The 13697-nt window shown below is 41.8% G+C and overlaps 1 protein-coding gene across 4 annotated transcripts in view; it reads right to left on the reverse strand.

The window, feature by feature from the left end:
• Positions 1-11516, reverse strand: part of CNKSR2 (connector enhancer of kinase suppressor of Ras 2) — a 363733-nt gene extending 352217 nt beyond the window's left edge. For all 4 annotated transcript variants that reach the window (XM_034755470.1, XM_034755460.1, XM_034755453.1 and 1 more), the window contains exon 1: positions 10475-11516. In XM_034755470.1, the coding sequence (XP_034611361.1) occupies positions 10475-10538 (64 nt within the window). In that variant the 5' untranslated portion in view covers positions 10539-11516. The remainder of the gene's footprint in view (positions 1-10474) is intronic.
• Positions 11517-13697: the final 2181 nt, after the last annotated feature.

Here is a 13697-nt window from a genome sequence, read left to right on the forward strand (position 1 = left end):
CCTCCTAACCCTGCTGTATGGGGAGGGTGGGATGTGGGTCAGGGCATTCCAGGGTTGAGATGAAGGAGTGTGGTAGACCAGAGCTTCACAACACCTTATCCCCCACTGGCATAAGGCCCACAGTGGGAAGTGGAAGCTCCAGAAAGTGGCTCCATGCTAGGGTGACCAGATGTCCTGATTTTATAGGGACAGTCCTGATATTTGGGGCTTTTTTCTTATATAGGCACCTATTACCCCCCACACACACCTCTCGTCCCAATTTTTCACACTTGCTATCTGGTCATCCTACTCCATGCCCTCAGCAGCCCAGCTGCAGCAGATGTTACAGCAGGCCCCCCTGTTGGTCCTACTTACTTACACCAGCGGAGCAAGTTAGAACAGGCTCCCTGGGGCTGGAATGCCAAGGAGCAGGGAATGGAACCCAGCTTCCTAAGGCTGCCCTTCTCCTCTACAGCTGAGCACAGCTTCGACACAGTGATGTATCTGGGCCAAAAAAATCTTTTCCTTTTTTTTTTTTTTTTTTTTTTTTGCAAATTACAACTGAACAAATACCAGTCTCAAACTCTCCCTTGAAAAGGGGGGGAAAAAAAGTGAATCTGAAGAACAGAAGAATGAAGAAAGCAACAGGATACTGTGAAATATCCTGAATGTAGCTTTTTGAATATTTAAAATTAATTCAACAATCTTATGATATCTTTTTAAAACAAAAACCAGGCATTTTGAGACATGGTCTACTGTGTTTTTCTTGTTATCCATCAACTTTTGGCTGTGATAGTTTTCCTTTAAAAAAAAAAACACAACTAAGAGGATTCAGTTTGACTAATAAGTACCATACTAGTACAGTTCCTTGATTTGGGCCTAATACATTTTAGTTCTAAAGCTAAAATTAACCTGATTAAAGCTTTAGTTGAGGTGATAATCCCAACATTAATTAAAACAAAAATGTCTTTTAAAATGTATGCAGTGTAGCTGTAACCATAGCCATGTTGGTCCCAGCATATCAGAGAGACAAGTGAGGTAATAGCTTTTATTAGACAACTTCTGTTGGTGACAGAGACAAGCTTTCGTGCTTTTTCTTCAGGTCTGGGAAATGTACTCTGTGTCACAAATAAATACAAGATGGACCAGACTGCACAGCATAAGCAGTTAACACAGATTGTAAGGGACAGAAGTTGGTCGAGTAAAAGATATTACCTCACCCACCTTGTCTCTTAAAAAAAAAAAAATGCATACGTAGTCAAAATTTGAAGAACCAGCTGCAGACATCTCTTCTTGTGATACATTTTACTTTCCTCCTGGCTACATACAATCAGACGTATGTCTGAAAATGAAGAACTCTCTCACAAAAACAGTAGTCTTGCTTGCTTCCTTGGAAATCAATAACAAAAACATTCATGGATTCAGTGGGAGCAGAACTGCACTCAATAAAATGTCCATCACTGAGACATACAGACTAACATCCACAATGCCAACGGGATGTCACTGAGATTTGGTAATGATCGGTGGATCTTGGAAGCAGACACAAAGTTTGGAGCACTCAGCATTTGGGAATTTACACAGTGAACATGTACAATTCATTATTAGTGAACTAATATTAGAAAGCATACTGCCAAAATTCCTATAAAATAGACATTTCTAAACTCTAATATAAAAAACTGATATGGTTCACATTACTTCTACATTCTGCAAGATTGCCACCATCAAATAGTAAGCCTGTCAAGAATGCTCCATCCCCATTTGTAAATTGTTTGGCTTAAGTGACATGCTGTACTGTGTAACAAAATCCAAAATAACTATGAAAGATCAGAACCTAGCACAGCTATGAACATAGCATATAACCGTTGTGGAAATCACTTGAGAAAACATATTGTGAGGCTATGTTTAAATCAACAGATGTTTTAGAAACAGAACAATATGTTCAAACAAAATAAAGGTGCAACAGGCAATATTAAAAGGCCACTGCAATTAACACATTTACTTTCACGTTGAACAAAATTGCCTCATCCATTAAGACTATCTACCTAGAAGATTAACAGCTTACCTAATGTATGTGCTTTATGTTATGTTTAAAATATGTTTTTTATTAATTATTTGCAAAGTGGCTGATTGCCATAGCAAAGACAATGTTACCCAACCGAGGGACTTTTAAGCATTGTCGCATATATTAATTTCAACTCAAGTTTTGGTTTCGGCTCATAAACCATGGCACTTAAAGCATCTCAGCCTCTGACTAATATATCTGAATAGATCACCATAACTGATTTAAGTGACTGCTATCAATGTTATTAAAAATCATAATGTCATAAGGATGAGCAAAAATATTGAAGAGATGCTCACAGAAAGAAAAGACAAGGTAAAATATGTAACTTTCAGTGACGATCCTTCACTGCAGTTTTAAAAATGGAATCCTTTTAAAATGAAATTTGATATACTAAATTAAACTAAAGAAGATTAGCCTTTTCACTATACTGTAGGAAACAACTCATTGTTATTCTGAAATTTGCATTAATAAAAAATTCAGAATGGTATCAAAGTTCTAAGAAAGAAAAAACATTCAATGGTTCCTCATAATAAAAAGTCTGAAGTACAGCCTTATTTCATTGTTTTTCAGAAACAGCTTTCCTTGTTATGCTTTAAAGTCTACTGGCATCACTTCAAAAGTGAATGGAGTTTTGTATGCACCCTCTGATCTGGCAAAATTTCAATTTGTTATTCTGAAAGAAACTTTATATTTTAATGCTAACACCATGTAAAAGTCTGACCTGTTCCACACAGGACAATTAGCAATGACCATTTTTCACTGTTGTGCAATGCTTGGACTACCTACACAGTCTCACCAATGAATAGAAGATTGCAGATCATGTGTATGTTTCATACCTTTTACATAGGCAGCTTTATTTCCAGAAAAAAAAAAAACAGGGAGATTACAATTATTTCTGTTGAACATGTTTTGCAAGTGGATTATGAATAATCTATTATAATACAAAAAGAAAGGCTGACAACAGTAGACTCTAATGTAAACATTTGTTCATATAAAAATGGCATTACATACAAAAGCTCAAAACTTTTTAAGCCAAAGAGCAAAAAGCAAATTTTAACCTAATAAACCATTGGAGGACATTTGGAAGGAGGTAATATTGAAAGGCTTGTCTATGGACCAGATTGGTTTCTGTGTGTCTGTAAGTCTCCTTCACCACCCCCTAACATAGAAGAGGCAAGGGTAAAAACTTTGTGACTTCCTCCCCAGGGAAAACCACGGCTGCAGGGGCAGGACGTGGAAATGGTGCCATACTGGTGGGTGAGTCAAAGGGGGAGGGGACACAGATATTATCAGCATTATAGCAGATAGTTTGATTAAATTATAATTTTACTGTGTTTTGATTTACTAATGTGTTGCAGGTCAGAGGAACTTTATTCAGGGAAAGCCAAGTCCAAAAATGAGTTTTGCAAGAAGTTGTGAAAGTGACCATATCTGTGGTTCTCAGTGCTTATAAGAATGAATTCCATATTCTCTGTTCAGCTCCTGTGAAAGTTCTCTCTCTTTCACTCATGAGCCCCACCCCATTATTGCATGACAGTTTCATTGTTCCAGTAGAAAGTAGCTGTCATTGCAGGTAATGGGCACAGAGGGATAAGTGATCTTTCTCAGGCACCTAGGCCAGTTCCACGGAGACATTTGAATATCAGGACAGAGACCTTTAACTGAGCTGACTCCACATTTAGTGGAAAGCTAGTGCAGAGGAAACTTCGGTAGTATGTGCACAGCGAATGCCGTTGCTAAGCAGACAGTAGCTGCATTTTTGCCAATTAGAGTATTTTCAGAATGTGGGGCTTCATTCCTAGCCACAACCAGTTGTAATGACCAAGCCTGGAGGTCACAAATGTGTGTTTCAACATAGCCATATCTGCGTTCACTAGGATGGGGCATATTTTTTGCCACTATGGCTATATGGACATCCAAATACAAGGAAGATTCTAAAAGATCCCTAAAGCTAAAGAAATCCTAAAAATGCAGACCGTTCTTAAAAGAGTGTCTCTCTTTCTATCAGTCTTCTCTAAGTTCAAATTTAGAGATTGCTTTTCCTCGGGGTGCCAAGTATCGAGAAAGCTGGGAGATATGAGGTAAAGAGCTGGTTCTCTGTACTGCTGGCACTTCACCCCATGCTGTCTAAACAACCTTCCCAAAGGCCTTTGGATAGATTTTGAATAATGAGATGAAGGATTAAACCTGTGGAACTCTGCAGGAGAGGGCTCTAGATTTGGCAGAAAAGTTGCCCATAACACCACTCTGGATTGGTCTGAAAGGAAAGACCAGAGCCATTTCAGGAAATTTCCATACAGGCCTGCAATTTCTTGTGCCAGGAGTGCTGGGTGATTCTTAAGCATAAAACATATCACTGAAATAAAGCAGCCACCCCAGGGATGGAAGCCATCTGTCAATTAAAGCATTGCTGTCAGGAGGGAAGGGTGATGATACCAGAACAAACCCATGCTCTTATGAAAAGGGCTATGGAATTTCTCTTTATGCAGGATAGACAGGGACTCAGTATTGATGTCTCATCTGAAATATACACACAGGAACCTACATAGTACTCTACCTACCTTGAAAAAAGATATTATTCTGAGGAAATTAACAGTGTTTAATATTAAACACAGTAAAATTAAGAATCTTAATTACTTTCTGCTTTTATTTTGTTAGCACTTCCATGCTACTTGTCCCCCAACATGCACTGCTTTAAAAAAGATATTATGGATGGAAAAAATATAGCATTAAAAGCCATGAGAGAAACTCAACACATCAGATTTCAGTTTCTGTTTATTACAAGCAAAGCTACATGGTAATCTTAATCTACTGTGTTCTCTTTTGATATTAAGCTAGCTCATTTGGTAAAATATCACAGGGTACAGTTAACAAAGATATAAGCTTCATTAGATGGTTTAATTTAGCCTTTCAAAACTGATTAACTTTTTCCCCAGCATGGCATCCTTTTTGGGGGACAGAGGCTGGGAGCATAAGATTAAAATTAACTAGCACTTTTTGAAAACTAATGAGTCACCATATCAACCACAGTAAATCAAGCTATTGTCAGCAAACTACAGCTATTATAAATATTCTTACAAGGGATGTAGTTAATAAAAATATAAGACCCTGCAAAGTGCATCTTGGTATTTGGAGAGTAATCATAAATCTTGTCCTCAGCATTTCCCCAATGCTTCAAAAATCTGAAGTGTGTCTGACAGCTCCACTTCTCGAAGAAGTGCATACCATGACTCCCAATAAGAATCATCCATGGAATATGTCAATGTCTCACAATTCCTCAGTGAAATCCACATATGTCCTCATAGGAAAAGGCAGAGGAGTTGATTGACATCAAATTAGTTCAGTGATCCATGAAGGGCCTTTAAGAATAGTCATTAAACATGTGAAAAAGCAAAAAAAAAAAAAAAAAAAAAAAAGGCAGTTTTAAGACATTAAAATATTCCTTTCTTCCAACCTCACCATACAAGATAACATACTGTATGTCCGAGACAGAAAAAAAGCCAATCCTGCTGCTGATCTGACAGCTCCATGTCAGTTAAGTTATTGTAGATGGGTTAATTTTAAAGTTTGCAAAATATCTATGCTGACACAAGCTGAATGCATTTTGTCCTTTTTTAATTGTGAGTTGTGACTAGCGTACATGGATTCTTCCACTTTTATAGATTCTCACTGGTCATTTGAATGTTGACCAACTAAGCACTAAGCCAATTCTCTAACCACTATGTCCATTTCTTTACTGGAATCCATAGATCATTTGAAAACTATTGGGCCACATTGTGTATATTGGAATTATTAGAAGTTTAAAATCTTACTTTAAGAGATTTTTATCCAATGAAATATCCATGGACTTCATTCCTATTCCTTGCACACCTAGATCTCCTCCTGAAGTCTAGATATATTACTTCTGAGCTTATAATGCTTTACTTACATTAGTTTATCTCCATTTTTAATATAGAGCTCAATCCTTTAGTCCTTACTCCAGCAAAATGCCCCTCTTTTGCCTGAAAAAATAATTCCAGGCTGGGCCATTTATTGCAAGTGTTCAATTTATACCAGTAAGATTATCATCACATAAATACCAAAAGCAATCATCTGAAGTGTTGCATTCCTCACACACACACCTTCCAGATGATAGTAATCAGTAGGAATTTTTTTTCTTTTTTAAAAAAGATTTTGTGCTTTGAACACTAAAAGCTGAGAGATCTACCCTTAGCAGACACATTCTATAATTGAACACCTATGGAAAGCAAGCTGTTATAACCAAGTTCAGTGTTTACAGTTTAACAAAATAACCCAATTTTTAAAAAACATTCATAGAGCACTTGATTTCTAATAACAAAGATTCCGTGCAATGGATGCAAACGAGGACTGATCTCCATTATTATGAAGATCTTTAATGCATTTTCCTCAGCGTTCCACTGAAGTTCTAATGAAATAAGACAGATGTACTAATTACACATTTTATTTCTTTATCTTTTTATAGATACAAATTAGTATCTATTAACCATATGAATACGCTATTTACTTGAGACTTTTTTTTTGTAATACTGTTAGAAATAAATGTTTAAAAGCATTAGGAAAACAAAAAGTGATTGAAGTGGATATCAAATGCTACCATCAGATAATTTGTAAAAGACTGCAATACTTTAGAACAATAACGATGGGGGTGAAGTCATTGTGACCACCTCCACTTAACCTTTTCCATTACAGTATTTCCAATTGTTCGCATGTCATTATTCAGCAATTACAGTACACCACACCACTATTTATGTTTCTAATTTCTAAACCAAAGAGTTATAAAATTATGTAATTTATTTACATTTTTCTGTTCAGAGAGTTCTAGTCAAATGTTGAGGCTTCTTTTATAATGAGATGCAATGAACGTGAGCTTTCACCTTGGGTGCCAAGTACAAAAAGAAAGAAAGGGAAGGTTAGAAGTGCTGTATGTCTGTTCATTGAGGATTAGGTTACTTGCATAACTTGGCAATATCACCACCCCTTCAATCTCCACACTTCCATGCACTAGAAAACCCCACAATTGTTTCCTACATTCCTTTAGTATTAACGCTCAAGAGGCCATTCTATCCTTTTTTAAGGAAATTATTTCACTGCCACCTCCTTGAGTAATCTGAATTTTAATTTCATTCCTACAAAGATTAAGAACAATTTAACATTACTTTAAAACTTTTAAGTATGTCATCAGTATTACTTGCTCTGCTACTGCAGTTTCATTGCTAAGGCCTTGTCTACACTAAAGGGGAAAGTCAATCTAAGCTATGTAATTTGAGTTACGTAAATAGTGTAAGTCAAATCAATGTAGCTTAGATCTACTTACCACGGGGTCCACACTACGCGATGTCAACGGGAGACGCTCTCCTGTTGACTCCCCTTACTCTTCTCGACGGGAGAGCGATTGGTGGTCGATTTAGCAGGTCTTCACTAGACCCACTAAATTGACCGCTGCAGCATCAATCCTCCGGTAAATGTAGACAAGATCAACTAAAGCCAAACTAAATTCTGAGTTTAGATACATTTAAAATCAAGTTTTGCAACGTAAAATTCAAGCATAATTTGTGTTAACCATGTTTCTTTTATAAGCTTGCATATATTGTTTTTTTCAGACAGATGATACAGTGATCTCTAGACACAGGTTTCAGGCTACAAGTATTTAAATAGGGATATAATTTTGAATACTAGATCATTTTAGACTAATCATAAACAAGCTGATATTATTTTAATTACTGATTTTACATAGGTGCAGTATTTTCAGCAAAAATATATAATGGCTACATCTTGCCAACACATTTTTTCTAAAAAAAAAAATTTTTATGTTATTACATTTCTAGGGCAGGACTGGAAAATATGTTATAGCTAAAAATAGGCAAAAACCCACTCTTCCTAAATCTACTAAGTCAAGAAGGGAGAGACTATAGCTTGTTTAAAAATCAATAGTGGAGAAAGTTTACAAAGAGAATTCTAAGCCATCAATTGAGAAAGCTCCCAAATATTCTGTAATATTTTACTTTTATTGGACTTTTTTAAATTAATACTTCTCATAAAATATTTTACAGTTACCAGGTACATACTATCAATATTGACAACTTTCAGCCTGTTTTAATAGCTTTGTAAAATTTGGTTACTCTGTAATTTCTTAGATGATGAATGACCATGTTATGCATGTTTTTTTGTTTGTTTTTAAGTTCTGTGGATGGAGAGGACTTCTGCAGCAGCAAGAAATGTGAGTGTTACTGAACATTATAACTCTATTTATGGCTATAAATGCCAGGGTGGAATAACTGAAAACATATGCTATGTGCCTCAAATTTTAAGGATGATGACGCTGTCACATTAGTAGGGCACAACATGTTATGAAGAACTCCCACAATGTAACAGTTGTTCAAAAGTCATATTCATCCAGTTGTGCTGTCTTTATTAAAGGATACATAATACTAGATGTGAGTTATTCAAATCACAGCTGCAGCCTAGATTAGAAATACTAAAAATTCTGGTTTTTAAATTAGAGTTTTAAAACTGTATCTGTATATAAAATAATATGAAAACATGTCAAAGCTCAATTCCTATCTGGATAAGATTTGTTTTTAAGGGCTTGAGGTGTGGGGTAAATAAATACAGTTCAATAAAGAGTTCCAGGTCAATGTAAATAATACATCTTAGATCATGATCAGAAAGCTTTTTAAAACTTTTACTAGCATCTAGGGTTTAGACAGGCGTTGTTTTATACAGTGAAATATATTTTATAACAAGATATTGATTTCCAATGCTTCATTCAAGGAGGGAGGCTTTTGGTGCTCACAGGAAATGAAACCCCTGACTAAAAATGGACTGATTTTACATCTCTCTCATATGGTAGATCTTGCTTAAAGTTTTAATCCTCTGAAGACAAAGTACAATGATTAAAGCATGCATTTAAATAGTCATCTCTATTAACTAACATCAGACATTATGTTAAACTTTTATTATATGAGTCATTTCATACCCCCTCTATCAAGAATAGCCTGAGCTCAAATATGTAATGTGTTTTTTTTTAATTGGACCAGCTAAGCTATTTAAAAAAAAAAAAAAAAAGATCCATTTTCATGCTCAAGTGCTGGGAGTTAATTTTTAAAACAATCCACCCGGTTTCCTCCTGAACATAGGTACTGAATCTTAAAGCATGTGAATTACAGTGTATGAAATACATCTCGGTGGGAGGGGGGGGATGTTAAACCACTCTCCTTCCATTCCCATACAACAATAATTGAGCAGGCAAAGACTATGCGCGTTACAAAGATAGTGGATTGAGGCGTCAGGCAGTCTTACAACGTATATAGGAGGAAAGAAGGGTGCAAATGACATTCAGTCTCAATAAAAACGGGGAAAACGCCTTAAAAGACTGGAAGGATCTAGCATCCCCACTGATGTAAGTGGATGAAATTTTGCGGGGAGAGAGATAAGGGAACTGTTGCGCTCCCCGGCTGTACAGCCACCATATACCGGCCACCTATAAGCAAATACTCCACCGGCAGCCAGGGTTAGAGGCGGCCGATCGCTCTGGCGGTACAGGGAGAGGGAACCAATCGCCCACACCCAGCAATGCCAAGCACGCCAAGCCGCTCGCCCCACAGCGGAAACCAGCACGCTAGCGACTGAGAACCAGCCACCCGGACCGGCGTGTGAGGACCAGGGGCAGCTCTGGCGATCCCGCGCTCAGACGGGCTGGGCTGGCCGACAGGAGTTGTGAAGGGTAACGCAGCAATGAACCACCGCTCCCCTCCAGAGCGGTGGGGTGGGAAGGGCAGGTCCCGCGGGCCAGGCAAATCCCCTGGCCGCTCCAGGAGTGAAAGAAAGAGGCTGGGCGGGGAAGAAGGCGGCTGGCGGTGGCGGATCAAATACCTGCCTGATGACAGGGGACGACGATGATGAGACGGAGAGAACTTGATTCCTATGGACCAGGCTCTCTCCCAGCAGCGCCCCGTCGGACTCGGCCCCGCTGAGTGGCGGCCGAGTGCGGGGACCCCGGCCGAGCACACCGGGGCAGCAGCAGGGTCAGAGGGACGGTACCGCTCGGTGCCTCTCCAGCTCCACAGCTGGCATCTGGCCACCGAGAGCAGCAGCACCTGCCGGCGGAGGGGCAGCGGCACGGAAGGGCGCTAAGAAATGTCCATCCAGGTTCAGCTAAAGTCTCCCGTGTAACAGACTGAGCGGGACACGGATCCTGCCCTCTCGGGCTGCGGACCCGGGGGCAGGTTATTTCTCAGCCATCGCACCACACGGCACCAGTTCGCTGGGGGGGGGGAGAAAGCATAAAACAAACGTGCGTGACACCCAGATTACACCAGCTCGGACACACAAATGCAGGGAATGCTGCCGAGCCCACAGCGAGGGGGGGACAGAGACCCCGGGGATACCACACAGCCTGGCCACGCTAGTTACCTTTCATCCAGTCCACCACTTGACTCGGAGACCATTTACTCACGGGTTCCATGATGAGAGCCATCGGGGACTTGGCCGCCTCTTTGGCGGGCGGAGAAGCGCGGACCCACTCCCCTTGTCCTCCCGGGCAGCCGAGGAGCTGGAGGTGGTGGCGGTGGGGGGCAGGTGAGAGAAGGGTCGAGGTTGCTTTTTGCTGTAGTAGGTTTTCCAACAGCCCCGTACTCGCCAAGCCTCTCGCCGCCCAGCCTCAGCGCCCGAGCCCGCCGGTGGAGGAGACGCCACCAAAGCCCCGCGCGCCTCTCCCGCTCGCTGGCTCTGCTTCTGCGTCTCTCTCGGGGTTTCAATTCATGTTGCTGGCTCGGCGGGGAGGGGGAGGCGGCGGCTGCTGCTGCTGCACGCTCAGTCGCCTCGGGCCTCCCGCCCCCGCTGCTCCCAAGCGATCCCCGGACTGCTCCGAAGGCAGAGGGCGTGAGCGGCTGGGCGGCTGAGCAGGCGGCCAAGGGGCTGGGGCTCAGCCACTGTCTCCCCCGCCTTCACGGCAGCTCCCCGAGCTCCACGCTTGTCTCTTTCTCCCGCACGGCCGGGAGCCTGGCGGAAATGACGAGCTGCAAATAGCTGAAGGAAAAGGCGAAGCGGCCCGGCTCCGCGCTGGGGAGATGCTGCTTCGCGAGGCGGCAGCAGCAGCAGTAGCCGCCGGGGGAAGGCGAAATCTCACGCGCGTGGGGCGAGCTGCACCCGCGCAGCTCCAGTCCCCGGCGCAGCGCGCGCGCACTCCCCGCCCGGGCCGGCCGGCGCTGGGGGCGAGGGGGCGGCAGAGGTGGGAGCCGGAGCGCTCCCGAGCGAAAGGCGCGGGAGGCGGCCGCGCAGGGCACCTGTTTCCACTAGTCCAACTTCTGAGCGCGAGGCGCCGGCTTTGCTCGAGCGTCTGGTTAGTTGCAAGGTAAACCCCCTCTTTCGGGGGGAGGGGGAAGTAGCAGGAGCTGCTGGTGGTGCTGATGCATCAGGAGGAGGTGGAGGAGGAAATCAAGCCGGGAGGCATCGTGTTCCTTTTGAAAGCGTTTCTGAGTGGGCTCCGGGAGGTAATTACTGAGAAAAGCCCTGCTGGGAAATGGCTGTGATTTTTAATCTATTCAAATACCTAAAATCCACATGATTGGACTAGCAGAATGAATGGAACCTCAAGTGGATGGTGGTTTTGCTCCTTCATGCATATTCAACACGTAATTCACCTGCTACGCCTATACAAGGATGGATGATTTAACTTCAGATAGTTCTGGTTTATTAAGACTCAGCCCAGTTCTGCAGACTTTACTCTAGCTGAGTAATGCTCATTTCCGCCACTATTCCACTTGTTTTAATGAGATTACTGGTGGAGTAAGGGACTATTCGATGTGAGTAAAATTGGCAGAATCAGGATCAGATTAAGGCAATCCCCAGACTCACCACCACATGGGCTCCCTTTAGTCCGATCCCTGCCATAGCCTTGATCTTCACACCATCGCACCACGTGGGATGCTGGCAGCCAGGGGCATCCACAAATGCAATCTTCTGGGTGGTAGGGGTCTGCCACCATTTCCTTTTGAGTAGTCTTGGCCACACCTGATCTCTTCCCTACTCCTTGTCTCCAGGTGATCTTGGGTCCATCCAGGAGAAGAAAGGACTCATCCTCCTCCCACCCGAGTGCAGAATTCCCTATATACCCAGCACCACCCAAACAAAACCAGGATGGGATGGCAGCAGAAAGAGACCTCTACTGCGGTGGCAGGGTGGTGTAGGTGTGCTCCTCCTAATCAACCCATATGCAGGAACCCCAGCTCCAAGGAGATAGTAACTCTCCCAACCATTCCTATGCTAAGGGGTGAGGTGAGGACCAGTGTTCCCACTGTGTGTAGAACAAATGGCTACCCACATTGAAATGTAACATCTCTGAGTGAAGACTCTCCTACTCTTACTCTATTCCTCCCTCATTCCATCTACACATTCATTTTCTCTCCCTCCTCATTCATTCCATATCCCATATTTATTATTGCCTACTTTCCACCACTTAGTCTTCTCCTCTCACTCTGGAGAGTAAGGGAGAGACCAAAAGAGTGAGAGAGTGAGCTGTGGAGAGAATGCCAACCTGGCAAGGAGCAGTGGCAGACAGGACCCCTACCCTTGTGAGTGGTATGGGTGACAGCAGAGGGATCTCCCACACAGAGAGATAGGCATGACATCTTGGGTCCCCTCCCCTAGAGAATGGCAGAGATTACAGAAGAGGTCCCCCCTCAGGAGAGCTGGGAGCAGCAGAAGTGGTCCCCTCCCTCCAGCAAGCCAGGAGGGTAACCTAGTCCTGCTAATAACAGCACTGATTACATAATACTTAGGTCACTTTCAAGGTTTTCTTTGCAATTAACAGAGCTAGAAACTCTTTTTTAAGGAGGGATGAGATTCTGACATCATTACTTGACTGCAGAAGCATTACTCTAGACTTGTCTATAGTGCATAGGCCTTAATCCATCCTCTCCCATTGGCAACTCAGTTTTTTTCTAAGAATGATTTCTTTACTAAATGCCACTAAAACCTATAGTTTTCTGGAACTCAGGATTCCATTTGCAAAGTTTGATTTTAGTCATTTTCCCCTCTGAAAGGGGCAAAGGATGCAAATCCTTACAAAATTAAAGGAAACCGTGGGCTATTGCTATTGTTAAGAATGGTTTCTATTAGCAACCTTTATTCTGGAAGACTTAGAAATGGATATCCAACTTCAGTCCAGACAGAAACATGGCTTGTAATTCATACCACTAATGTATAATTTACAACATTGTGGCTGAGGAGTGGGGCAATCATTTGCATGCTTGGTTAAGAAGAGTTCAAAAACTAATACAAGTTCAAATATTTCACATTTTTTTCTGTGGCTTTTCTGCTCATTTTGTCAATACCCACATGTAAGTGTCCTATAATATATACTTACAGAATAAACTACAGTTACACTGGGGAAAAGGTTTGCAACACTGGAGAAGAGAATAGGTTCATCTCTGACCCTTTACCCCTAGCAGCAGTCAGTATCTGTTGCTTGAAAATGCTCTGACCTAATTATGAAATGGTAAATGAAAAATCCTTCCTTACTAACCTCTTAAGTAAACAGTGTATGCTCTGAAGCAAAAGACTTGATTACATTTGTTATTTTATCTGGCACAGCTATCATACGACTATTCAGCTAAATCCTGCTGTCTCTCGCAAA

This window comes from Trachemys scripta, chromosome 1, assembly GCF_013100865.1.
Source record: "Trachemys scripta elegans isolate TJP31775 chromosome 1, CAS_Tse_1.0, whole genome shotgun sequence".
Classification (NCBI taxonomy): Eukaryota; Metazoa; Chordata; order Testudines; family Emydidae; genus Trachemys; species Trachemys scripta.